Source organism: Vanacampus margaritifer, chromosome 2 (assembly GCF_051991255.1).
Source record: "Vanacampus margaritifer isolate UIUO_Vmar chromosome 2, RoL_Vmar_1.0, whole genome shotgun sequence".
Lineage (NCBI taxonomy): Eukaryota > Metazoa > Chordata > Actinopteri > Syngnathiformes > Syngnathidae > Vanacampus > Vanacampus margaritifer.
This window is the reverse complement of record NC_135433.1, coordinates 10,253,361-10,281,271: the sequence shown is the minus strand read 5'-3', so window position 1 is coordinate 10,281,271 and position 27,911 is coordinate 10,253,361. Positions and strand designations below refer to the sequence as shown.

Here is a 27,911-nt window from a genome sequence, read left to right as displayed (position 1 = left end):
CCAGTGCTGCAAATCGCTGCCCGACAGATGAGGAAAGGTATGTCTGTTTCGCTGCCAAGTTCACACCTGTCGGGCGGTGCCTCAGAAGAGGCGTCACCCACGCGCTCGAACGCCGGCCGGTCGGGCTGATTCTTCCTCATCATGAGATGGCTCTCCAGGCAATGGGAAGCTCTTAATGTAACATGGCTGTTGTTTACGATTCCATTACAGTGTTAGGAGTGTTTTTTAACCATTCCGGAGTTAAAGTGCCCCGCTGTTGTAATTCAAACGACAACTTTTTACTCAAACTGGAGTATACCGGAGTTTACTAAAAGTGGTCACGTCGACTTGTTGGAAGCTTACGTTTTATTCTAGATTTTTCTTGAGTTTCATTATGGCTCTGTCTCAAATTCAGTGCCTGGACGATAACAACGTAAACCCGCGGACTAACGAGTCCAAGCCGGACTTCTTTTACAGCGAGGACCAGAGGCTCGCGCTGGAGGTTCTGCTCCGCGATGGTCGCGAGCCGTTCCTCGAGTATCTGAAGGAACGCCAAATGCGGCGCTTCCTTTCGGACATGGAGCAGGAAACTCTCACTAAGACGCTGGAGCCTTATGACCCCGGCTCGGAGCTCTTCCCCGAGGCTGCCGAGGAAAACGAGCCCCCGCTGTCGCTGCACTACTGGCCGGAGTTGTCCGAGTTGTCCATCCCGCAGATGGACTTGGGCTGGCCGCAGACTGAGGCCTACCGCGGGGTGACGCGCACTGCTGTGTACGCGCAACCGCCGCTAGAGGGTCAGACCCACATCAAGGAGGTGGTCAGAAGGATGATCGCACAGGCGCAAAAGGTGCGATAACCTACTACATTTGCATGCACTTAACATGACGGTTTTCTTTGCAAAGCAGCCATTAACGTACATTACAAATGGAAATGTTATGTTAATAACATAAAGAATGCCGAATTTGAAAACAACACAACGCATTTGGGTCATTCCAGAATGATTTGGGCTACAAAATACTTGAAAAGTAAACTTTCACTTTTCAGAATTTCTGTTATATTCATCAATACTATAGGTGATAAACTATCAAAAGTCTTGATTAACTTAGCTTACAGATCAACAGTCCAATTTTTATTACAACTCTGTTAATGTAGTGCAACCCTGTCACTCTAATCACTGCAGCAGGGAAGGGACAGCAGTGACATTAACTTTATTATAGAGAATGTATTTTTATTGTGCCAAAATTGTATATATATATATATATATATATATATATATATATATATATATATATATATATATATGATAGTAAAAAACGCTTCTTACTTCTGTATATTTCAGTCTGCATACCACCCAAAAATTTCTTCTCCTTTATCCGTATCCGTAGCAGAAAGATGGCGGCGAAACGTAATGCGAAATGTCAGGCTCCTGTAAGGTGCGGCGAGATCTATGTAAAATAATTAGTAATTACTAGACCTATGATTATATGAAAAAAATATATGTTGACGTGATAGAACATATTTTTTATTTAAATTGATCGTTTTTTGTGTTGTTTTTTTGTTGTTGAATGAATGAACATTGAAAAATTGAAAAATTCTACACTCTCTTTAAGTACAGAGTGTAATTACTTTTGCCAGGTCTATCTATAACACCACCTTCCTGTATCATTTTGAGTAATAATGCCTTGTTGAACATGTGTGGTACTTTATTATTTTTTTTTACATGCTTTAGAATTAATGTGTTGCTAAAACAGAATGATTCTTGAAAGTTTGATGACTGCATGTGAAACACTGAAACAAATAGAGCCCTGTTAGGGAACTTGATGCGAGCTGCCTTGGCCATTCTTTGTCAGACAACCTTTAAAGTCAGTAGTTTCAAATTGCTGCTGGTAAAGGGCTATAAAAACATGCACAGATTAACCCCAGCTGCTATAGGATCATGAATTTAATAGAAGACACACCCTTCCTAAAATAGTGAAGCACTTTGGGTCGTATACTGGAAAATCTTTCCTCTCACCAAGAAAAATTATTCCGATTTTTAAATTGGCCATCGACAGGAATATGTTCAAAGCGGTCTGACCTTGATCTTGATGAGCACTAATGTGACCTCCGTGGGTACACCAAACAAATGAACCTGCCCAAATTCAATGCAGTTCCATATCATGGTAAATAGACTGCGTTTTATATAGCGCTTTTAACTACACCTATGGTGCCCAGAGCGCTTTACAATGCCTCACATTCACCCATTCACACACACATTCACACACCAGTGGTCGGCTGCTGCCAGGTCTACTGGGAGCAAATTGGGGTTCAGTGTATACTTTGACGTGGTTACCAGGGGTCATGATCGAACCCACAACCTCACGGATGGGAGACAACCACTCTACCACTGAGCCATACCGCCCCATATCATCATACAGGTTACAAACAACCAAATTCCATTGGCTACATGGACACGTCGGCTACATGGACAAGGCAATGCTTGGGTTCTGCTGCTGTGTTTTTGCTAGCTTTCATATCCAATACAAAATATGAAGCTGGCATAATGTTGCAGACTGCTGTCAGTTTGCGGTCATAGTCCAGACTTAAGTAATTCAGTGAGAGTAAAGTGCAACATGGTTAAACAGTGTTATCTAAAGCAGTGGTTCTCAACTGTAGTCGCTAACTCTTGACCCACTTTTATAGAAGTAAAAAAATAATATTAAGGAAATTTGTTCAAAAATAGCCTTTGAAAAGATATGTATTATCATATTTTAGACATTACTACACATCTACAAGTTCCAAGCACATTTCAGATTCACACCATCTTATTACGAAACCGAGAACGAACATGACAATTTGCGTGTCCAAAAATGAATTATCACAATTGCGCCAAACATGGCCACAAAATGTCATTTATAACTTGGCACTGATCACGTCTTTTTAGGAACATCCCTTACCTAATACGTTACGTGTAAGAACTTAGCATGGTACATAGACGTACCAAATATGTACATGTATTATGTGTGTTACACTTCACGTTTCTGATACAAGCCTGTCAAATTTCTTTTCTTTTTTAGTCTGAGTCAGACCTGGGAAGCACGCTAAATATTTGACTCAGTTTATGACTGAGCTCCATTCACAGGGCGGTGGCAAAGCCCATTTTTGTGGAAGCCAAAATGCCCTGTAGTCTATCACTAACTTAAAGTAACGTACAATTTTGTATTCTTATGAAAAACACTTCATGGCCATGAATGTCAAACAATCCAATAAATAACAGAGCATGCATGTTTTTTGTGTCTTGTGACTTCATTTTCATACATCAGCCAGAAAACTAGTTCATTGTTTTCTTGTAAATAGCCTAAAACGTTTTATGTTGTTACCACAAAAAGAGTTTCTTTCCACAACCCACTCATAATGGGTCCCGGAACCCACGTTTGCGCCCTGCCCCACCAGTAAAGAATCAGCAATTTAAAGAACTAAAGGAATCTCCTTATATTGTGCCTTCACGCTGTGTTGAATATTTACACAAGTGTGCATTATGGAAGAGTGTGACTAACAGTCACGATATGCCATAACGCAGCATGCTTGGAACACCCTTGGGGCGTTTTAAGAGCTGACGACAAATAAAGATGAGGTAGACAGCAAGCAATGTGTGCAGACAAAACCCCTTACCGTAATTGGTGTTTTCCATAGGTTTAGTTAAACAAGAACTAAAACCTGTGGAACCACTTGAATTTCATTTCATGTTATACTGAATGCGGACTTCCTGCATTTTGAATGCCCCAAAAGGTGATAAGTTATGTAAACCTAGTGTTACTGCTTGTGTTTCTTCAGGTCATCGCTGTTGTAATGGACGTCTTCACCGATGTTGACATCTTCCGAGATTTGTTGGACGCTGGTTTTAGGAGGAAGGTTTCCGTCTACATCCTGTTGGAAAGTACATCATTACCTCATTTCCTGTCCATGTGTCAGAGGGCCAACATGCATGCAGGACATCTCAAAGTATGTATCATTTCAAGAACAAGGCTAGTCAAACAATAAGAAATAGAAACACAGAAAACTGTCACCTTATGGTGACAAGATTGAGGCTGTAAACACATTAAACCAGTGAGAAAAGTCATATTTGGACCTTTAGCAATGATTTAGCAAATAATACCAACATTATATTTGTGTGAAGAGACTATGTTTTGCAGTAGTTAGTAGAAAGTGTTGCAATCGTAAGAAACAATGATGCGGTTCATGGAGTCAAAGAGGAACGGCATGTAAAAAAGCAACTCACGTTCATCTCGAGGCGAGCCATCCGGTTAGTTGCTCACGACGCAATTAGATAACGGGCTTAAAGTAAAAAAAAAAATCCTGAGCCTGAATTTTTTCCGGGGAGTGGTCGTGCAGTGTCCAACGTGCCGATTCGTTGTTCGACTAACATCAAGCCATTACTGTTGGATTTGTCGCCGTGGATGGACTGGGCATTTGGGAAACTCATGAAATTCCCGATGGCCAGTCCTCCCCAAGCGTTATTGTGCATTGCTTATCACAAATAGACCCTATCGCATTTTCGCAAGCTTTGGGTCCCGTTTCATCCTCTTAGTTCTTTCCACATACTACAATATTCACGCTGCTCCAATATTGATCCACGTCCTCCCGCAACGCTTGTGCGACTTCAGTTTTGCCCTTTTTTGTCGAAATTGACAGGCGTTATCCTTTCCTGTTTGCCGGTATCCTGACCGTGGTCGGAGGACGCATTTCCCTCCATGGTCAGAGTCATCTCCGGGGACAACTCCCGTTGCATGTCGCCAAAGTTTCCACTGGGAGACGGAGGTTCGCACTGCAGTGTTGATTTATTATTATTTTGACACACTTTTATATCCGCTTGTCTTTTTCGTCCACACGCTCTCAAACACTTCCGCCTTCCAACGCTCCCGCGGAGAGAGCGAGCGTGCACGCGCCTGACGTCACTCTCAGGGGACAAAACCTTAAGATTCGGTCCCAAACACCCGATCATTATTTCACTCTACAGGAAAATAGGGGCAACAGCCATTGTACCACAGTAGTTCCTCCTGTCCATTATACAATTCTTAAAACATGTGTGAAAAATATGGTTATTTTAACACTCCAATTTGCGTCAATCTTGCGTCATGCACCTTTAAGATATTTATTATTTTATTTGGTGTTATTTTTGTTTTACCTCTCTTTATTCCATGACTGATTTTTACTCCATGTACAGCACTTTGTATGAAATGAAATTCCAAGTTGAGTAGATTTTAGTCTGTGGGACAAAGTAACGTCAGAAGTTACCACAGTTGTGATTTTGCCGACCGTCAACTGCACAATTGAATGAGCTTGGTTCATTAAACTGATCTCTAGGAACGGCAACTGTGTCCGGCTGTCAGCATCAAAGTGTGCAAATCATCACGATTAGACTGCCTTTGAAAAGTAGTCCGATCATGGCTCTAGCTGCACCCGCTAGCACCGTTGGCACACCAAACACTAGCAACAGGCACCGTGCAATACAATGCCAGCATAATTAAGTCTTCTTTTAGTTCCCCTAATTGGCAATCGAACGGGATTTCAGGACAAAGTTGTTTTGTTGACTTTGGTCGCAATAGTTTACGCCGGCAAAAAGAACGACAGACACACGTTCCGCAAGATGGGTCAAGTCATCCGTTGTGCCGCGACTGGCAAAACGCTCCCGGAAAAAAATTCAAAATAAAAGCGTTCATTGGCATTGCGCTCCACATATTACTTGGCATGGGAAGGTTTATTTTGAAGCTGGCCTTCTCTCCGCATTAGCGATGTTTTACCAGACTGTCAAATACTCCCCACATACAAACAGGTTTACTTTGCTGCATTTGTCATTGCGCTAGTGGCTCTTACGCCAGAAAAGTACTTTAAGCCTTGTACAATATGTACATGGTTGTATTTCTGTAAATAAATTATTATTTTTGCCATAAAAAGACCTCAATACTGTTTTTGTTGTTTGCAGTTTAAAGAGTTACAAAAGAATAACAGCGTCAAGACACTGTTCTGCTTGACATGTTTCATTTCTCTGGTTTTTGGTCATAAACCTGTGTTTTCGGTGAAACCAACCAACCAATGTTCTAATTACTAAAAATTGGGAAAAAAACAGAAACAAACTTCCTGGTGAAAGAAAAAGGCGACACTTACTTTTGGTAGGTTCAGTGCTTATATTGTCGCAGAACACAATATTCTGTTGTTCTTCAAAGATCAGTTGCTATAAATGATCTAGAAAATATGTTGTTAATAACCATTGTAATATTAATATTAAAACAATAAAACTCTCTATGAACTCTCATAACTTTGATGACGACTGAGCAAAGTGTAATAAAAGTTTCATTGGAATTGTGCCTGAGGCTACTTTCGATTCAACATTTAATTTCACACAAATGTAAAAAGAACTTACTGACTCCACCATTCTCAGTCATCCACATGGTTACAAACGGTCAACTCCTGCCATCATCATCTTCGGCTCACCAACTCCCCAGTTCACAAACAAATTGGTTTACAAACAAAATTTTGGGGTAAATATTGCTTCTCTTCGCTTAACGTCACACTTAGTTGTACCTTCACTCACACTACTTAAACATCATTTGTGTGTCATATATTTCAGTTGTTTTTTTTTTGTGCATGTTTTTTTGTTGTTGCTGTAAATTAGCTCAGTTTCAAGAAAGTGAAAAGTGCAAGTGATTGTGCTCTTAGGTGGGAAGTGGTGTTTGGCTTTAAAACAGGCTATGCAGTTTATGAAGTAGAAATGCACAAATGAATAAATGCATGGATTTGGGGAAAAAAAACTATCACAAAACAGGCGCGCACACACGCTCAAACTCCCCTTTCCCAGTTTGTGCCTTAGAGGAACGAAAGGAAAGCACAAAGACAGTCTGACAGACTTTCAGTACCATCTGGTTCTGGATTATCAGGCAAACGGCAGAAAATGCAAGTCTCATGTGACGTGCTGGGCTCACTAAACTCTGTGCATGACAGCCAAACATGACAAGTGAGCTAGGCTCTTAGGGTTTGTCAAGTTAGCCGATTTACTCTCACAACATATGCCTTCACCAACTCTCAGGGATTCCACAATTCCCAGCTACATGTTTTTTTTAAGCTTTAGTTTGCTCAAAGAGTGCACATATGATACAACAGTGTTTGTTTACAACACACAACTGTATCAAATAGTTTCAACAGTGTTTAATAATATGTTTTTTGTATGTTAAATAAGCATAATCAGGGTTTTTTCCTGGCTCAAATTTAGGCAGAGGTGATGGGTGACTACCGATATCAGGTATCGGTTTTCGGTGCCAATACCAGTCTTATTTTAAGGTATCGGGGAAGTGACCGATACCGTTATGGGCCGCCCTCCTGCAGCCATTTTACGATCACGGACTAGAAATTAAAAATATGAACACAATTAATTTTTGCCATTTTTTAACTACAATCTTTAAAAAATAATCCACTAGTACATATTAAATTATAAATATAGTTCAGTGTTGTAAAACACCATTACAGTGGTACCTCAGAGTTTGACCATAATTCGTTTCTGCGAAGTGTTCAAAGTCTGAATTGTTCAACCTCCGAAACCTTTTTTCTCATAGGAAATAATGTAAATGCAATTAATCCGTTCACAAGCTCCAAAAAATAGAAATGTCCTATTTTAATTTCTATTTATGTTTTCTACATTTACGCCCTGTACAGTATTTAAACAATAAAAAATATGTTACCTTTTTTTGTTGTGATGTGATGGTTCAAACTCTTAGGCATTTTTTACTCTAGTTTTTTTAGTTGAAGTCCGATTTGTATGAGTTCCGAGAAGTTCAAACTCCGAGGTTCCACTGTATGTTTATTGTATATACTGTGTTTTTATGACTTTGGCGATGGCTGGTGCGTGGCACCTCTGCCTTGCAACCAGGAAAATGGGCGCGTGCAACGGTTGCTCCATGATCTGGTTCTTCTTCGGTACAATAAAAAGTTTTTAAAAAAAGAAAGAAAGAAAGAAAAGAAAGCTGTTTCTTCTTTGGTTGTTGTTTCGGTCTCACAGGATATGCTGAAGTTTTATGTTTTGAAATGTTTCACACAACAGAGGTTCAAGCTCTTGGTTTTTATTCAACTTTACAGACAGAGGCCCACTGTTTCTTTGCTCAACCCTATTCCATATAAATTGTGTTTGCATTGGTGGGCAGGGGCTTTTTGGCACACTGTAGGACACTACCATGCTCATCACTGAAGCCAATGTTGAGACTGAAATTCTTAGTGGTGCAGAGCAATTGTTAGTAACAATCAAATTCTCTTTCTGATGGGCCTTTAACTGACATCTCTCCACATGGCATCTCAGTGGACATTATATATCACAGGGGATGTCTTCATGAATAAGTGGCAATTATGAACAGAAATAGTAGTCGTGCTAAGTCGATTCTTTGTGTCATCTTGCCATGACTGGTTGAAGGAGGGAAAGAGAAGTGTGACAGCTTGATGACCACATTCATAATAAACTGCAAATGGAGAAACTTCCGGCTCTTCGGATAGTACAGCAGCTTCTTCTCATTTGTCCTTCGAAATGTGGGAATATAATTTCTACAAATGTATTTGTCTGTGACTAACACTTAAATTCATGAGTACACCACATTCTTTCTTGAACGACCAAAGGCTAAAAATAAATTTTGCTGATCTTACTAATCACTCAAAGGAATGTGCAAAGAGGTAGAGAAAGATGTGATCATCAGGGGAGGAAAGGGGAACTTCTATCACATGACACACAAAGTTATGTCGTGCAGACAGAAGATAGCAAGGCCACACTGTCCTACTTCATAAACTCAATGTATTATTCATTTTAAATGCAGTCATCACAAAGACTCTTTTCAAGATATTCAGGACCTCACAAATTTTCCAAGTATTCCAATCACCAAGCGGTTAGCAAGGAGTTGAGCATAGTCTTCATAGTTCCTAGCCAAAATGATGCATAATGTATTGCAATGCATCTTTCGAATCATACAAATTGGTCAAGATAATTTAGAACAAACCCTATGTACCCAATCATAATAATGGGTAGAAAATGAAGTTCAAAAATTAGCAGTGCAGTTGGAACTGATCAAATTGAATTTGATACTTTTGTATGGCAAGCAATGTACAAATAGAAGTGATATTTCACTAGCTATGAAAGTAGAATGATCAACGGCTTATGCTACAGCTACCAACAAACACCTTGGATTTCCTCTGAAACTGACGACGTACAGTATGGTTCATAAACTTTGCTAAAAAAGTGGTCCATCCTAATTGATTTTCTCAAATTATTGTGTAGGAAGCTGGGCTAGGTATACGAGGCAGGTTTCTGGAACATTATTGTTTCCTCTGTTTAATAAAGAGCGTTATTAAATCATATATTACATCTAAGAATGAGTTCATATTTATGATTGGGTAAAATTGAATTTAATTGTTTTGCTTTCCGTATCAAATTTTAACATATTGGTTTGACCTACAAATTTCCTCCAAATCTAAAACCTTGGCCCTCTTGTTGGGAGGAGGGGTTCAAGTGTCCTGGGGTCTTGTTCGCGAGTGAGGGCAAGATGAAGTGAGCAAGTAACAAGCAGATCGCTGCAGTGTCTGCTGTGATGCGGACCCTGTATCGGTCGTCACCGTGAAAAAGGAGCTGAGACGAAAGGCGAAGCTCTCGATCTACCGGTTGTTTGGTCACGAGCTCATGACTAAAAGTTTATCGAAATGAGTTTTATTATTAACAAAGAAACAACGGCATTTTTGTTTTAACTCAACAAACTTGTTTTGTGTTAGCACACCCTACAACGAAATTTCAGTTTGACCTGATAAGATAGACTTAGGCATGTACAAGTTTATCCTTAGTGGTTTGGCAGCTACTTTAAGTGCTCATAGTGAATGACTCGTGATTTTCTGTAGTGAGTTCAGTTGATTTGTTTGTGAATGTATCAAATATATTTGAAGATAAGTGCTGAAAACGTGCAAAGACTGAAAATAATTAGTACTAAATTGTTGAGCTATAGCGTTAAACTTTATTTCACCATCACAGTTGTCCAGATTTGGGCAAGGCTAAAAATTTGGGCTGACTGACATGAGTATAAGTAGAGTGTCTTGATTCCATCAGTGGCTGTCCAGTACAATTGTGAGTTGCTTTGTAATAATAACTTAATGTATTTTTGCACTGCAGCAGGCAGTAAGCTAGCATGCTATGCTAAAGAAACATTCTGCCTGCAGTGTTTTATTTTATATGGGCAATATCTGTTTTGTGGACTCATGCGTGACGGACCGAGCAAGACCCTAGACCGTGTATCGGAGGGTCCCGCCGGCGAGGTCCCTCTAGCAAGCTAGCGGGCTCATGGACCGGCAGACCAGCTTTAAGGCTGCCCAATTCCCCACTGCCTCATTCCACGCACACCGCACATGGGTCTTCACAACACTTCAAGTGAAAAGTTACTGGTTCATTTTGTACGCCGGCCTGCGAACTAACGGACTCGGTAGCTAAGGAACGCACCAGCAATGGGCTCGTCCAATACGTCCTCGCTTGGTGTTGTCCACATAACAGACACTTCAAGGAAAGTTAACTGTTCACTGAACACAACAGCACGTTATTTAACCCGTGGCTCACACTGACAGCGATATGAGCACACTGCAAGAACAAACCTATTTGATTGACAGGTGAAAGTGGAGTGTGTTTTCAGCACATGCAGTGGACACACCCACAGTGTCTGAAAACAACAAGGGAAGAGGCCTTTATTTTCAATATTTTGGAGCCTCTTTTGTCATTTTTTGTATTCATTCAAATTGGGCAGGCTTGCTAACAGAGTTGGGCATCGTCATTGACCGGAACTGACGATTGATGGAAGTGCCCACTTTTTGGCGTTTGCTTCAGCACTTTCAGCGAATGCTTGATAATGTGAAACCTTGAAAAAAATGCACAGACTGCGCACCGGGTGTAGTAGGATTACTTCTGTCAATCACGGTGAGTACACACGGTCCTTCGCAATCCATGTATTTTTGTAAGGCTTCGCATTATCCAGCATTCGCTGAAAGTGCTGAAGTACACTCCAAAAGGTGGGCACTTCCATCAATCATCAAGTCCAGTCAATGACGATGCCCACCATGTGTCATGTGTCAGATTTACAAGACAATTTTATTTTTAGTTTACAGGGACTTTAGTTTGGCAAAAGCTTGAGTAACTGTCCTTGTGTTCCTATGACCAATAGTTCATATACTATGTGTATGTTTATATATTTTAGCACCTACGAGTACGCTGCACAGCGGGATCAGAGTTCTACACTCGTTCCTCCACCATGGTGAAAGGTCGACTGGGACACAGATTCATGTTCATCGATGGAGATAAAGCTGTGTCCGGATCTTTCAGGTCAGTGTACTTGATTGTCAGCTTGAGAGTGACACATGAATAATACATGTTCTGTGTTAATACATTTTACTGTCTCTTACTGTTCTCTAGATACTTGACAGACATGCTTAAAATGTGTCATACTTTGTAATAACAGCGAAAATGTATTTTTATAAAGTAACTAAATAGTGATACCATGTTAAACCAAACGTTTTAATAAGTAGGGTAATACTTCACTTCTTGGCAGGTTTAGAATTTGGTGCCAGTGTTGATTCATTCATTGCCAGTACTTTACTGTATCAGTTTTATTTTTTGTAATCAGCTGTCAGCTGTTTTTTTGCAATGAATGTACCGTGTATAATGTATGTTGTGTTTTCCGAATGATCTACAGTTTCACCTGGATGTCATCACGACTGGACAAAAATCTTGTCACCGTGGTTACTGGCCAGGCAGTAGAGGCCTTTGATCATCTCTTTCGCCATATTTACATGACTTCAGTATTTGTTGATCTCCAGCAAGTCGCCACCGACCCTGAGCCTGAGCGTGAGCCTCTCCCACAGCTAGCTCCTGTAGCCCTTCCTTCCGCTACCACAACAAGGAAATTGTACAATCCCAAATATGCCTTACTTATTGGAGAAAATGCTAACCCTACTTCTGTTGACCAAGCGAGCCACAAGGAGTCCCAGACACCAGAGGTGCCGGATACTAAGAAGAGAAGGCAAAGAAGAGGAAGTAAAGAACCTGGGCAAGAAGAGGAAAGCATCCATCCTGGGCTTGTCAATCTAGAGAAGGCAAACTTGATCCCTTACTTGCCCACCTGGCCGGAACCTGACCCTCCAAGCGATGTCATTGGTTTTATAAACATCATGGACACAAGCAAACCGACTCAAGTGCATCTGCAACGTTCCGAGAGGTTTGAAACCAGTCAAGCCATTCGGTTCAAAAATCCTTTGACCACGCCCAAAGAAGTTGTGTCAGAAGTTGTGTCAGAAGTTGCTAAGCCCGGAGTGACTCATTCTAAAATTGAGAAGACAAACCCTCCACCATTGCAAGATCGGATCAAAGTTAAAGAGTCTGTCTATGACAGGTTGCAGCACATGGATTCCACCAGTACAAAAGTAACCAGTCAAAATGAAAGTCAGACCATGAAACGCGTATCACCCCTGTCCAGCAGCAATGAACACATTAATCGAAGTACCAGTAATATGGAGCAACCCTCTCAACAAAAGAATAGAATATCAGCAAAAACTGGGTCTAGTTCATATCCTGCTACACAATCACCTTTCCTGCTAAATGCCTCAAACTCAGGAACCAAACACACAGCAACTAAAACGACACCACATATCATTCAAGCTAATCATACCGTTGACACCTCCCACCCCTCCACTTCCTCATCTTCAAGCTCAAATAATCAAACCCTGAAACCTCACACTATCCATCAAGATACCAAAGACGGCAACGTCAGCAATGGCTTGGGCATGCCAAATAGTAGCACACTTAAGAGGTTGAACAGCCTGACCACAGATAATAAAGTAGCCGTGCACAAGTCCACTGGAGAAAACAAGCAACAGACTGTCACTAAAATGCATGAAAATAGCAACAGAAAAACTGGACTGCAGAAAGATGACAGAAAGAGCGACTCCTTTCAGAAAAATCAACAGCATCACCAAAAAGAAACCTCTGCGGGAAGTCAGAATAAAACATCAGTTGGACGACATGATGGAAAGGGAGGAACTCCAGGAGTTTCTGGGAGCAATAAACAAATCCAGTCAGATGCCGTGGCCGCTTTAACACCAAATAGAGACAGTGTTCATATTCAAGAAAAAAATTCAGATGACATAAAATATGTGAGGACAGTTGACTGTGATAGAGGTTTAAAGCCACAGAAAAACCTTGTAGCCACTGTAGAAAGTGACAGCAAGACTACATCGAGACAGCTCACTGATCCTAAATCTCCAAAAATCCTGAATGAAAATGAATCTGAAAAGAAAACATACCATGTAAAAGAAAACAAACCACAAAGAATATCTTACACTCTAAGTTCCCCATTGACCATGTGGGAGCGGATTCAGGCTGCAATGATTGAGCCGTCCAATGATGGCATGGATAACACATCGGGAAAACTCTATGATGAACACACAGCAAATTCAGCAAAGAACACCAGAAGAGTCTCACAAGAAAACCCGCAATCTCCAAAAGAACAAATACTTTCTCACACACCAGAGAAAGCTCTTCCAGACTCACCTGCCTTCACCCCAGATTTTCGAACCCCTACATCAGATAAGAGTGGCAGGCGTCGCTCAATAGATGGCTCCTATCGCTCCACAACCTCAGAGGACCATGTTGAATATGGCAGTCACAGTACAGCGGATAATTATAATCCAAGTAACACACAAACAAATACATCTAACAAGGGTGCCACCAGTCCTTTATTCATAGACTATAGTGCATATGTTACATTGTTTAACAATAAAGACAAGCATACCTCAAGCAAAGGAACCCAGGGTCTTGAAAGTAAAGTGAAAATGAGGGAAAAGGAGGATGTGAAAAGTAAAGACAGTGGAATCAAAAACGCTTCAAATGGAGATTCCAAAGGGAAAGAGGGGCGAAATAGCGAGGAATCAAAACCAAAGACTTTTGAGAAAGACAAGGAGAGCCAAAATCAAGCTGTCATGAGAAAGTCACGATATCAAAGGGCAACAGGATCCAACAAAGAGGTTGCTGGTCAGAAGGTATGAACATACAATGAGAGCAACAGCAGTTCTAAACCACTATAATCCACAACCTCAAGAATACAAATAATACTAAATTAATACCTGTATGGGGGGGGGGGGGGGGGGACATCTTCATAAAGGTGTTGGATCCCATTTGATCAGGTGTCCACAATGAGTTAAAAAGGTCCGGTTCACAAATATTTCTGCAAGTCGATAGGACAGAATCATAATGCATGTTGTGTTTTGGAATGTAGTCAATTCCAAGAGTTTGGGTCCAATTTGATTGTGCAGGTGTCTATGTTTAAATATTTTGACTATAGCAGATATTTCTTTACTGTCAATAACTTACATGTAAATCACATTCAGTTTGGACAGAATTACGGTACCTCGTTCTCGTGTTTATTGCCAGCGCAGTATGCAACCAGCAGAGCATAACTACATTGAGACATGTAACATTGTCATTATTTATAATTGAGTAAGCAGATGAGTGTGTAAAAGTGATGTTTAATAAAGGATAGAAGCACAACCTGATGAATCGTTTAAAGATTGATGGTGTCACATTTCCTGGCATTCCACATTTTTTTAATTCAGTCTTGACAGATAGTCGGCTTAACATGCATGTACTGCAACATTTCGACCTAATTCAGACATTAGATAAAAAAATATATACAGTAAATACAACTAAAATATAATGAATTCCTCCTTAATTTGCAACAATGATCTTGGGTCAGTTGGCACGACATTACTGAGAAGTGTTGCAACTCTGCTTTTTGCCGCAGCTTAAAGCCACAGCTCCACCCAAACGTCCCATCTCAGCGCCAGTGAGCAAAACAGAAAGGAAAGCGACTCGCAGCACTTCAGAGGTCTTTGACTATTTATCGTCTTCTCACAACGAATCTTTGGGGCAACCGCCTTCATGAGAAGCTGTACGAAAAGACTTCCTATAATGGCATTCTCAGCGAGAGAACAACATGCCAAGAGCTGGACTAAAGCAACAACTTGCCTCCATTCACAACTGAACCTCAAATGATTTATTGTCATTCTTAGAAAGCCATCTTAGTAGGAACAAATGAGTTTAATTCTATGTCACCTTCGGCAGGATGGACAACTAAGAAAGCTCCCGTAATTGCAGAGTGACATCCATCTTCTATACCTGCTTGTCCTGGTTTGGGTCACAGGTAACTAAATCTTAGCAGGCTTTTGACAAGAACTAAGGTACACCTTAGACAGGTACTGTAGATAGTCGCATAAAGACAGCATTCATGGTCACATTCACGCACATTCACTATGTGCAATGACAGTCCTTAATTATCTAAGCATGTTTTGGCGATGTGGCGGAAAACCGGAGTTTCACTATGACGACTTGCTTTCTGCAAAACGGCAATTAGTCATTTTATTTTCACAGGAGAAACTAACAAAGCGCACTTTTGAATACAGCCGAGCGCTGCCATTGTTTGACCACAAGAGAGTACTAACTGACAGTTTGGTAACTAGATGAACTTCCAGATGGGCTGCCACTTGACATGCCTTTCCCTCGCACTGTCTGACCGGTTAAGCCAGACAGTTCAGCAACAAGACGACACACCTAAGAGTCATTTTCAATTGCTCCAGAACAAGTCAGTCACAATACTGAACACAATATTCTCAAGAATATTGTTTCACTTCCAGACCTATCTTGGTACGCGCTGTGGTCTTTGAACTCATGCTCACTCTCTTATTGCAGTATCACAAACACATTTGCAAATCACACAATTTAAAGTACTTAGAACACACCAACAAATGAAATCAATGAAAATTTGTGCGCATCGGGATTCACTCATGTCAATAACACTTTGCTTTATCGAGCTGATACGTTTGCTAATGTTGCCGTCCATACCTGCGCACACTGCCATCATACTACAGATAAGCTTGATGCACTTATGTGCTACTAGTTAAACTTAAATGTCTACTGTACATGTAAGTACATGTAATGAGACCTGGGGCCATGGTGGCGGAGTGTTCATATTGATAGCTCATCTTACATTAAAACATTTTTTTTTATACTTATCATAAAGGGATAGACAAATGTTACTTACCCTTGTTAGAACTATTACAACTAAGGGCACGTTCAAGTTGGGTGAACGACCATAGTCTTTGTGTTTAAACTTGTTATCAGGTATTATTGGTACAGGAATTTAAATTGATCAGTTGTGAAGGAAGCTGCGAATGAATGACTTTGGTGAGTAGTCTAAACCTCCAGATAGATTGGGGATTTTTTATTATATTTTTTTTTAATGTAGTGGAGCATTATACGCCCAGAGTTTCCCATCGTCACCTCCTCCCTTGTCGTCAATTCATGGATGTACTATACTATTAGCTGATCCCTACTGGGGTAAAAGATGTGGGGACCACTGGTCTAGTTTTATTTTTTTATTTATTTAGTAAAATTCAATCCAGATTGCAAATTGAAACGCCTATTTTCTAGGCCCCGTCAGTCATTGGGCTCTTACAATTCATCATTCTTGTCTCACGGTGCCCCTGTTATGGAGAATTATGAAAAAATGTAAACATTTTGTTATATACAGAATTTAAAATTGTTACATGCTTCACAAATACTTTTTATGCAAAATTATATTTTGTGTTTTTGCACCAAAATAAATCGTTTGATTACAAATGTTCATTATTCCCAGTTGGTCAATTTTAAACATCCAAACAATATCACACAATGTGAGTGCGAAGTTGCGGAGTCTTTTGCTACCAAAGATAGCTACCAAGCTTCCCACGGGTTTATCTGAAAAGAGACACAACTGGCTTGAAAATTAAAATGTGCCAATCAAAAACAGTGGGTCGCTTGGTTTTGTTATTTTTTTCCAGATGTATTATTAAATGCCAATATGCTCACAGACCAGTCGTAACATAAGGAACTGTGATTCAACTAGAATTTCACAGAATTAACCAATATTTTATCAAGTTTTTTTATGTGTACATTTTTTGTCTAGTCATAGTCACAATAACAATAACAATAACAATAATAATAATAACAATATTTGAAGATCTAACACAAGTACAGTATGTGCAGGAACATTGTACTGTATATTAGAGTGACGATACGGCTATTTTCCAGTTGACACTCATTTGTGCACTTTACATTTAAAGTATGTTGAAGGTAGATATTCTGTTTTACAGAATGTTCTGTTGCATTACTATTGTTATGACATGCTATTTTTGGACATGATGTATATTGAGTGAATTCAAGTTATGGATTGTTTTCTTTCTTTTTACTATTTATATTTAGAGTTTTCTTGGCAGAAAGAGACAGTTTATGTACAAACGGCCAACTTGTTTGTGAGGAGACTACCGATAAAAAGCAACAGCGTGCATGTTGGCACTCAAGTTTGACATTGGTGATCTGCACAGTCTTTTGTTTTCAGGACAAATAAACCCATTGAAGACATCAATTACATGGCTGCTATTTAATGACTGAAATATTTCCGCACCACAAATAGACACTTACTAATACTCAGCTCTTGAGTATCGATACCAAGTACTGATACCACTAATACTTTTGATACATAAAATTTCCCCCCGAAAAAACAACAGATCATTTTAAAGAAAGACCTTTCTATCCAAAATAGCATTTTTCCTTGAAATTGCATGAAATTAATGGGAATTTTTTATTCTTCTCATTTCTAGTGATCATAAAACAGCCACAAGATGGCAAACGATACTGGTATCAGTCGCCGTCGCGAGTACCAATACTATGAAATAAGACAGCCATCCCTGATACAGTATTTAGTCTTTTATGAGAAAATCAACAAACATTTTAGCTGAAGGAGATTTTTAAGAGTATTTATTCCAAACAGGATTAAAAGAAAATAAAAAAAAACTGTACCATAAAGAATTGTGTATTATTATTGAACATTACTAGGCACATGCATTTATACAAATCTTCTCAAAAGAACACTTTACTCCTATTAGATACCACAGTGTGATGCAATATGATTTATTTGCTATTGAACGATTAAAAAGCAAAGTCTCACTTTGCTATGTTTAATTCATCATTTTAAGCCACATTTCTCAAACTGTTCCTCTGACAAGTTTATAGGCAAACATTGTTTTGGACTGCACAAAGTCAGATGACCTCAATTCTTCGACATCGGCTATGGCTCTTAAATCATGGATGACTTCCTCTTAGCAGCTATGAAAGACTCTGCGCGCTGACTTGCATCCAAAACGCATGCATGCCTCAAGGCAGAACAAGCACGGACGGATTGAATATCTAAGTACGTCTTAAATAAGGCTGCAGAGTTAAACCACAGTCCCATTCAAGTTTTGTTAATATCGGACATGGGTGGGAACCATGTTTTAGTTCACCAAAAAACCTGAGAGAGGTTGTGCAAGTTGCATAAAAGTTTCACTTTCTCCAAATTCTCTTTGCTGTTTTAAAGGATCACTCTGACTTGAACTGGTATGTCTGCTGTCTCATTTACACAAGCCTGGATTAGCATTTTTGGGGGGAACAAGAGGGAGATAAAATGGACAGATTAGTGTGTTTGTTGCAAAATATAGTGATGAGTAAGCAGGCGCAGGCACGAGCACACACAGATTTATGTCTCTGTGAGAATATCGGTTCCTCACCAACAAATCTTGATACAGCTAACTGCGGTAATAGAGGAAAAAATCCACAATAGAAATGCAAGATGAAACACTCTGGATATACTTGTCTGGGTTCCTAATCCAGATTAAAAATGAGTAAAACTGTGTGAGGAAGCAGCAGGGGATCAAGAAGGCAGTGATTGAGAGTAGACATTGATAAGAATATGAGAGGAACAGAAAAGATTTGAAATCTTAAAAGATGGAGTCAGAAGAAGAAAGAAACTGCAACTGGCGTCGGAGGCTGAGCGATGCAAACACAGGGAATCTACTAAACACAATTGATTAACCCTTCATCATCAATCTAAAAAAAAAAAAAATGCTTTTTCATATGTTGGAATCTGATATTTCTGCTGCGTTGTCTTGAGAATGCATCATTGACAGCAGCAACATGATTCATTGTTTTGACAGCACAGGTTGTAAATTACTTTTCACAGTAGACGTGAAATAAGGACACCTAATATGATGATTAAAAGAAAAACATTTGATCTGGGGCTCGTTGTCACCCAAGATGAGTTCTGAGTAGCAGCAAGCAGGTGAACTGTTTGTATGTCAATGGCTGTTTAAGAAGCTTAAAGAGACATATTGTGTAACATCTTATTTGAATTGCTTGTACAGCATACAAATAGTTAGATCCCACGAGTGTCTGCCTACCCATGAAGTGTGAAATTAAGCAACCAAGTAAACCCTTTTGTTAGCTTCCTATTTTTTGAAAACGTGACTAAGAGCGAACACGTCTGAATTTTGCCAACATGATTGAGCTCATTATTTACATTCTACTGCCCCCACACCGCATTGCTCCGCCCATGACTTGGCAGTGAGGCTGGTTAAAGATTTGCACTTATAAGCGAGGGTCGGAGTCGTACCGTGTCAAATCCAAAAAGGGAAGCAAAACTGCAGTGTTAGCAGAGATCATCACTACCTAAAAGCGTGATCAGGGTTAGTAGCCTATTTGTGTCTGGCCATGTGTTTGTTGCATGCACCACGCAAACCGATCCGCATTCTTTCTCTTAATGTGAGCTAAATTTTCTCTTCTTCTTCTTCCCGTTTATTGACATCCTAGTTGGAGTTTTCTGTAAATCTAAACATACAATAAACAAAATTACACACGCTGCAAATGTAAATACAGCATATCGTTGTTGTTATGTGAAAAACACTTAAGTCCATTTTTGCCTCTTTTTTTTTTTTAAACATTTTTATGTTTTTTGGGATGAAACTGAATGCAGGAATCCCAAAAACATACAAATGTAAAAATAAATAATAATAAAAAAAAAATGAGAAGACACATATTGTCGGTGCTATGTGAAAAACACTTACCGGTACGTCCATTTTTGGCATATATTTATATTTTTTTGAGGGGGGGGGGGGGGGATGAAACTGAATGCAGACATCCCCAAAAAATTGAATATGTAAAAAATGTGTTTTTCACATAGCAGCAACGAAAAAACTCATTTTGAAAACATTACCATCTTATTACTAGCATTTGATGGAAAACCTCATTGTCGAGCTAGCAATAATTACCATTAAAAGTAATGGGATGGTTTTACATTCAAATAAATATTCACCGAAAAATGCTGTGTTAACACATATAGATAGTAATGTAACCATGCTCACAGGAATCTTTTTTCCTAATCTGAATCAGAGTCACAAGTTATATTTAAAAAAAAAAGTTCAATTCCTTCTTTTAATCTTTTTATTTTAATGTAAGTGTGCATGCACACTGAACCTAAGAGGAAAATCCGCCAAGGAAATCTTATATTGTATGAAAACAACTGTAAACTGTAATAAAGTGACAATGAAATGCCTGTGTCCTTTCAACTGTTTTTACTATTTTGTATTTCGCCCCTTTCTTAAAACCTAAATAAAGCTACAACCAGTGCAGTGCAGTTTTACACTACCGCAAAACTGTGCTCTCTGCAAGCACTACGTACATTCTTGTCTGTGCTGGAGGGTGGGGACGGGCATGTATGTACGGTATTTGTTAGGACTGACAAGGGACAACCTGAACAGAAAAGAAAGCCATCTATTGTTTGAACGATTTCCAGACCGATAAAAAGTTTTTGTCAAACCCGTACAGGGAGTGAGTGGGCAGGACCAAACTGTGAACCTTCTACTCTTGCGCAAAACATCCTGCAACTCTCTTAAGTGCAACACAGACACGCACACATGATGATGTTTTGGTTTTTTATGAGAGATTGGACTGGATGATAGTGGACACCTCCCGGAATAGGACACAGCACACATTCAAATACACATTTGGATGGCGACCATCTCGTCTCCCTGAAGCCATTTATATGGAGATGAGAGACTTGGCTTCCCCATCAGACACGCTCGCATCCACATAGGGAAAGGAGCCCCTTCCAAAACAAATTCCACACAATAAAGGTGGGATGTGATGGTCGGTGTCGCATAAAAATAAAGGTGAGCACGGACATTATGCTCTAGGGCTTATTGTAAAGTCATCCATTCAACTGGACCCTCCAAGCGCTTATCATAAGTGATCATTCCTGACATATACTCATCCTTAGGGGCGATGATGCAACAACCACACACACGGAAACACAGATAAAAAAAGAAACACACTATCATTGCAAACACTCAGATATGATACGAATTAGGAAGCTGGTGTGTGCGTGCATACGCGAAGCAAGGAGTTTGCTCATGACAGCCATTAATGTCGAATGAGTCTATAATGAGCGTGCTGGCGCTCACTCAATCCTGTGGATGATTAGATTTTCAATCGGCCTTCTGATCATGTACAGGACACACGCGGATCAGCGGGGGGGGGGGCGCATCTAAGAAGAAGATATTACTTTCAAAAAGAGCTTCCTGGTGCCGTTACTTTGGCAAGACGACTTCATCTTCAGGTGTGAATCCACGAGGATCCCTCAGGCTGATGAAAACCATGCGCTCTGCCTAACATACATGCTGGAGCTCCTGCTAAAGTTCTTACTAGTAACTGGACCACAACAAACCGGTCTTAAAATCCTTACACTGGTTTACTGCTGTACAAAACTCAGAATGGCCTTGGGGCTAAATTCAAGACATTTTCATTCCCTGTGAGACTTCCAGAACCTTAAGGTAGTCTGGCGCTGGCTAATTAAGTCTTCAGAACTAGGGCTGGGTTAAAAAATAAAATCAAATTGATATAGCGACTCGATATTCCTTTTCATAGCCCAATATCGACACATAAAACCATGAATCGATACTTTTAATACGCCGCCATACATAAATTAATGTGCCTTCTCGCGTCATGGGGAAAATTTATTTTACGAAAAAATTAACCCACGGTAATATGCCCGAGGCAGCACGTACTCCGTCAGGGAAAAACAACGGCCGTGGCCGATACTTCCCACTTGAGAAATGCTACGGCAGAACCGCTTTAACATGATAATAGTCATATTCTTATTGGAACTATTATTATTATTATTATCATCATCATTGTTTTAATATACAGACGCTCCCCTACTTACGAACATTCGAGTTACGAACAACGGTGCATACGAACATGTCTGCGCGCATGCGCGCATGTCAAAAAATGTTCGGAAAGAGATGCTGTAAGTTAGATTTTGTATTGCGCACCTTTTTCCGAGTACTGTAGTGCTTCTTTCCGCCGCTAATACCGACGCTTGGCGCTGTGAGAGCTCACCCAGCATTGGAGGCTCAGCAACGTGTCGAGGAGGAGGAAGAAGAAGAAACGCCTGTCGCTCATAGATAAAGCCATCGCACTCTTCGAGCAGCAAGACCCAAATATTGAACGTTGCAAATCAATTGAATGATGCCATACAGTGCTACCGCATCATTTATGATGAAAGAAGAAGAAAACTGTGCAATCGTCGTTAGATCGCTTCTTTCGGCCAGTTTCTAGTAAATCCTCCAAGGAAGATACTCATCAACCCTCATCTTCTTCTCCTCGACCCTCAACTTCTTCCTACATTGAAGTTACGGAGGAGGAAGTAACTTTTGAAGCCCATTCCAGCGACGACGAAGAACCTCTCATGATATAAAATCCTCCTCCTCTGCTTAAGCATCGAGTACATCTTCCAAAAGTAAGTTAAACTTCATTTTATTTATCTCATTACGTACATGTACATACTGTGTGTGTCTCTCGCTCTCTCTCTCTAACATACGTAGTGCAGTACTGTACGTATTCTCTTTAAACATAAATTATAATACAAAATATAGCACTGAAGCAACTTACGAACAAATTCACCTTACGAACGATCGCTCGGAACGTAACTCGTTCGTAAGTTGGGGAGCGTCTGTATTTATTATTATTGGAACATGGGAGTATTATATGTTGGCTGCAAAAAATGAAAGCGAGTCAGTTAATTTACAGAATACATGCATGTAATGGCGCATGGTCAAGGATTAAGGATGTTCAATACCACTTTTTTTTCCTACCGATAATCAACTCTTGAGTAGTCACCAATACTAATACCGATACCGCTAGTAAATACAATTCCCCACCCAAAAATGACAGATGATTTTAAAGAAAGACCTACAGTATACTGTATACCCAGTATTTTTTTTTCCCTTAACATTGCATGAAATTAATGGAAATTCATATAACTTCTAATTTCTAGTTCCTGATCGTAAAACGGCTGCAGGAGGTTGGCGGATAATGGTGTCTAGCTTTTGGGCCTAAAAACGTGTTTAATTCACTGCTGCTTTTTTCATAAAGTCAAAAATCTAATTTCTAGTTTTCACTATCTCCATCACTGATTTTAACTTGATCAATATCTTAAGCTTGTTTTTAATCATTATTCCTTTGCCTCTGTAAAGCACTCTGGTTTTGCCATGTGTTTGAATGGTGCTATACAAATAAACTTGCCTAGTCAAGTGTGATTTTTATATTTTTAATTAATTTTTTGGTATGTTCGTGTGTCATTTTAAGTCCAACACCAACACAGACACCATCGTCACGCAAAGCACAGCTTTGACTTGCAGATGGTGCATTACAACAGCTGGTTTGAAGATGTGACAGGGGCAAAGATCAGTCTGCAGAGAAAGCGGCGAAGCAGCATTAATGCAGTGCAACTCGGCACACACTGATAATTGTGGTGGCAGCTTGCCACATATAGCCGCAGGGTTTCCACATTTGTACAGTTGGATATGCTTTTATGGCTTGCTTTTTAGGCGCAGTTTCCATTCAAATAAAAAGTCTACAAATGGCGTGGAGAATGCTGACTTCATCCAGTACAACTCTCATATAGAATCATGTTTTCCAGAGGCCATACCTTCCTACCTTCACTGCCTAACTTCATCTGGCAGTGTCCAAACCACTCACAGAGTAAATTTGAAAATGATGAAAAAAAAAAAAAAGGATTTTAATACAGCTGGACTGAACTTCACCAGTCTTTCTGGAATGATAGGAAAATGTGTGGATTGACAATGCTGGACCAAGTGTTAAAATCGGATGCTAGATCCTCTAATGTAGTATATTTAGAGCATATATTATGTCTATCTGTTGTTTATTAAATGTCATTCGAGTAGACAAGACTATATGTCACCAGTCTCTATATCTAGACTTAGAGACAGTTTGAATTCAGATGGTAGGTGTCTCATGAAAGCCCTCGGATTGACTCACAGTGTGCAGATTTTGTCAATTTTTTTATGTTCATTCATTAAAAAAAAAAAAACACTATTAAAAAAAGTATGTTCTTTCACATCAACAAAGGCACATTTTTTTAAAATATATATAATCATAGGTCTAGTAATTGCTAATAATTTGGGATGCACCAAAATGAAAATTTTGGGCCGAAACCGAAAATGAGAAATGCTTGACCAAAAACCGAAACGCAGAGAAAAAACAGGTCAATTTTTTGTTAGCATTGCATTTATTATGATTAATTAAAATTATAATTTTACTATAAAATATTTAGGCCTATAATTCTTTTTTTTTTTTTTTTACACGCACGCACGCACGCACGCACGCACACACACACACACACACACATTCCAAAAAAAAAAAAAAATATATATATATATATATATATATATATATAAAAAGGGAGAACAATGATGATGACATGTCAAATGATCAATACTGAGCTCTCCCCCAAAAAATAAATAAATAAATAAATAAAATAAAATAAAATAAAATAAAATAAAATAAAATAAAATAAAATAAAATAAAATAAAATAAAATATTTAGGCCTATTTAGCACATTCCACCCCACAGACATCAGAGACATGTTGGCGAATGGTATATTAAAGACCAAACGCGGGGTGAGCAACTGACCATTTTAAATGTACAGTAGTTCGCACTGGCGGGCACGACTGCGTGCGGTGCGGATGGGGCATTTGCAGACTGGAGCGGGACACGGTGTGGCACATTTAAAATCGTCACATTCACATATTCACCAACGTTTCATTTAATTTTTTTATTTAATTTCTTCACAATGGGCTTTAGGGACGGACTGCAAAGTCACACACGCCGTCCTGTACAGGTCTGTAGTCACCCGGAGATAATGGTAAGTGTTTACTTGTTTAAAACTGTTGATAGCAATCGTGCTAACATCAGCTAAAGTATTTATCGCGGTCACCAGAATGCAAGTGAAAAAGTGGAAGCGCACGAGGGGCTCTCATCAAAAAAAAAAAAAAAAAGGAAGGCGCTGCAGGAGAAAGAGTGGCCCACCTGTAGTGCAGTAGGACTCGGCAGCGCTCTTTTTTTTGACATAGTTTACCAAGCTTTACTCCTTTTCCGGTGTGCACAATGAAGCTGCCGGTACTGACAAACACCAGCGAGCAGTGAGGCGGACACTCACCCCCGCGTTTGGTGTTTAGTTGAAACAGACGCTTTCTTGTTTCTCTCTATTTTTATTTTTTTTGCTTGCGTCACTACAACGTCCTCTTTCGGCCAAATTCTTTCACTTTCAATTTTATTTTGGCCGAATGCCGAAAATGGATTTCCCGGAGGAGGATAACTTTGCAAAGATAGTTAGCATCTGGTGGTGGTTGCAGCTAGTGTCGGACTCAATGAGTCGACCACAGCTTACCTTTCCATAGCTGGGCCTGCAGGTTGTCGCTGAGTCCCTAATTCAGGCTCCTAGCATTTGTCCACTCTGCTTTGCTCTCTCTCACTAACTTTTGCTAGCTTCTCTCGTTAGCCACTCTGGCTCACCTCTCACGCTAACTCCTGCTCGCCTGCACTCTCACTCCAAATAATAATTAGAAGTAATTTGTTGTAGGCTTGCAAAGTGTGGTCTGTCTGAGGTACCATAGTGTGCATGCTTACAAAATTTTATTCTATTAGTTCACCACCAGATGGCACTCAATTTTACACATAGTAGCTTTAATGACAATACCCAAGACAATTTGACTAGGCCTAACCACAAATAAAATAAATGAACACAAAATGAATGAATAAATAAATAAATAAAGATATTTTAATCAACCAACTAGAGGGTGTGGGGGGATGTGGTGCAACAAACATGACACTTAATAATGTTGCGTAAATAGGTGTGAAGTCAGGGAGGGAGACTCAACCCGTTTGCTTCTGAACATGATAAACCTCAATACAGTATCACACTTAAATGTGGGTCAAACAGTCCCGCTCTGAGCCTTCATGGAGGTCAGACAAATTCACAGAAGGCTGTGGAATTCCTGAGACTAGGGTTTGCAAAGGGGTTTGAAATGCATAGTCAGATGTGCTAACTGCCTCGTTAGAGACACGATCTCACCATTTCCTAATTGATGTACTTTACAACGCACATGGAGAAAAGTAGACCGTATATCAGCTCCTGCAAGAGGTTAGAAAACGTGTTCTCACTGTTTACAATATTGAGAGCTTGGACTTCTGTCGTCTACAATGTTGATATGAAAAATAATTAAGATTCAGGGGGAATTAAGGATTCTTTCCAAGCAGCCAATTACCTAATTAGTTCTGAGGTGTATCTCACTTACATCATCATGCTTTTCTGTAACTGATGACAAGCTGAAGCTGGTGTATACAGAGCTGCCACAGAAAAACAGGTGTGGCTTGCCGCTTCTGGAAGTATCCATCTGCACACATTCTAACAACTACTTGGGGACGCTAAATAAAATATGAGCAGACATCCCTTTTAAACTTGCCCCACTTCAAAAATTGCCACCACTCCATATAATAATGGGAAGTAAAAGTAAAGTAAAGTTATCCTGGCCTTCAGGATGAAGGGAGAAGCTATACTAACCTGAAACCTTGAAGCATCATTCACTGACTGATCTCCTCGTTGGACTTACTTTGTGATCCTGGTCTGGTAAGGCAATGACCTACACAGAGCAGAACATGTAAATACACATGAAGCATATCATAGTGACAATGTTCAGTAGATCAGATTGAAATCAATTCTAAATTATACAAATTCAAACCCAGCACCCTTTGACTGTAATGTGGAACTGCCTCTACAACCTTGTGCTACCATTACTAGCTCCACATACAGACACCCTTACTAAACTTGTCATTGTGCAAAAAGTTACGGATTTATGTTAAAATAGGGCTTAGTTTTTGTCCCAATCATGTCTGACAGTTTTACTGCTTTGTTTAGTCACCCATGATGTGATGATCTATTGGAATTTCTTGTCAGTGCATGTTTTAGTTTTAGTAGCCCAATCATTTTCATGTTCAAAGACTCTTAAAAGCCTCCTGGTGGTAATTTCATAAATTAATCTCACAGCTAATTAACGATCACTATGTTGTCACACTGTACTTTGCTTGTTTCTGAAAACAATTTAAAAAAAAACTGTTGTAATTGCCTCACATCGCATGATTTGGTATCAAGCAAAGTGGTAGGCACGTTTGTGGCGTTTAGACAGATGCATTTCCTCATTCAAGTACATAAGCAGCCGTTTGTATCCAGATTTCCGAGTGTGGCTTTGGTTATGCTAATTAATGGACACCATTCCTTTTCCTCTCTGCCTGCGAGCAGGTTCTCATCAGGTGTCTGTTTTTTTTTCTTCCCCCTTTTTGTTTTGTTTTGGGCGTTGGCACGATTCTACCTGTTTTTGTTTATTGGCTTGTCGTCTCCACCCTCCTTTGTCACCTGTGTTGTTTACTTTCAACGTCAAAGATTTGACAAAAATGGCGGTCGGTTAGTGGCACACCAGCTGAATCCGGTAAAACTAAAGTAGTCTTTTCCTCAAATAAATACATAATACATTCAGCAGGACAAGAAAGGTTTGTAATACAAAATTCAAATGTCGACAAACAAACACGGGCCCACACTAAGGAAATGCCTGACTGGTTCAAGAAGTCATTGTCGCCATCT

General features: G+C 39.7%; 1 protein-coding gene and 1 long non-coding RNA gene across 2 annotated transcripts; one reads left to right on the top strand and one right to left on the bottom strand.

Annotated features, from left to right (window-relative positions):
- On the top strand, positions 1-17,468 carry LOC144044499 (uncharacterized). The gene is made up of 5 exons (XM_077558951.1): positions 1-826; positions 3,793-3,960; positions 11,214-11,338; positions 11,709-14,049; positions 14,811-17,468. The coding sequence occupies exons 1-5, from the start codon at positions 374-376 to the stop codon at positions 14,949-14,951; spliced, it is 3,228 nt and encodes a 1,075-aa protein (XP_077415077.1). The 5' UTR covers positions 1-373; the 3' UTR covers positions 14,952-17,468.
- LOC144044500 (uncharacterized) lies at positions 2,440-27,888 on the bottom strand. Its single transcript, XR_013291287.1, has 3 exons — positions 27,643-27,888; positions 26,838-26,916; positions 2,440-3,885 (listed from the first exon to the last, which is right to left on the bottom strand). It is a non-coding gene; the product is annotated as an uncharacterized LOC144044500 (long non-coding RNA).
- Positions 27,889-27,911: the final 23 nt, after the last annotated feature.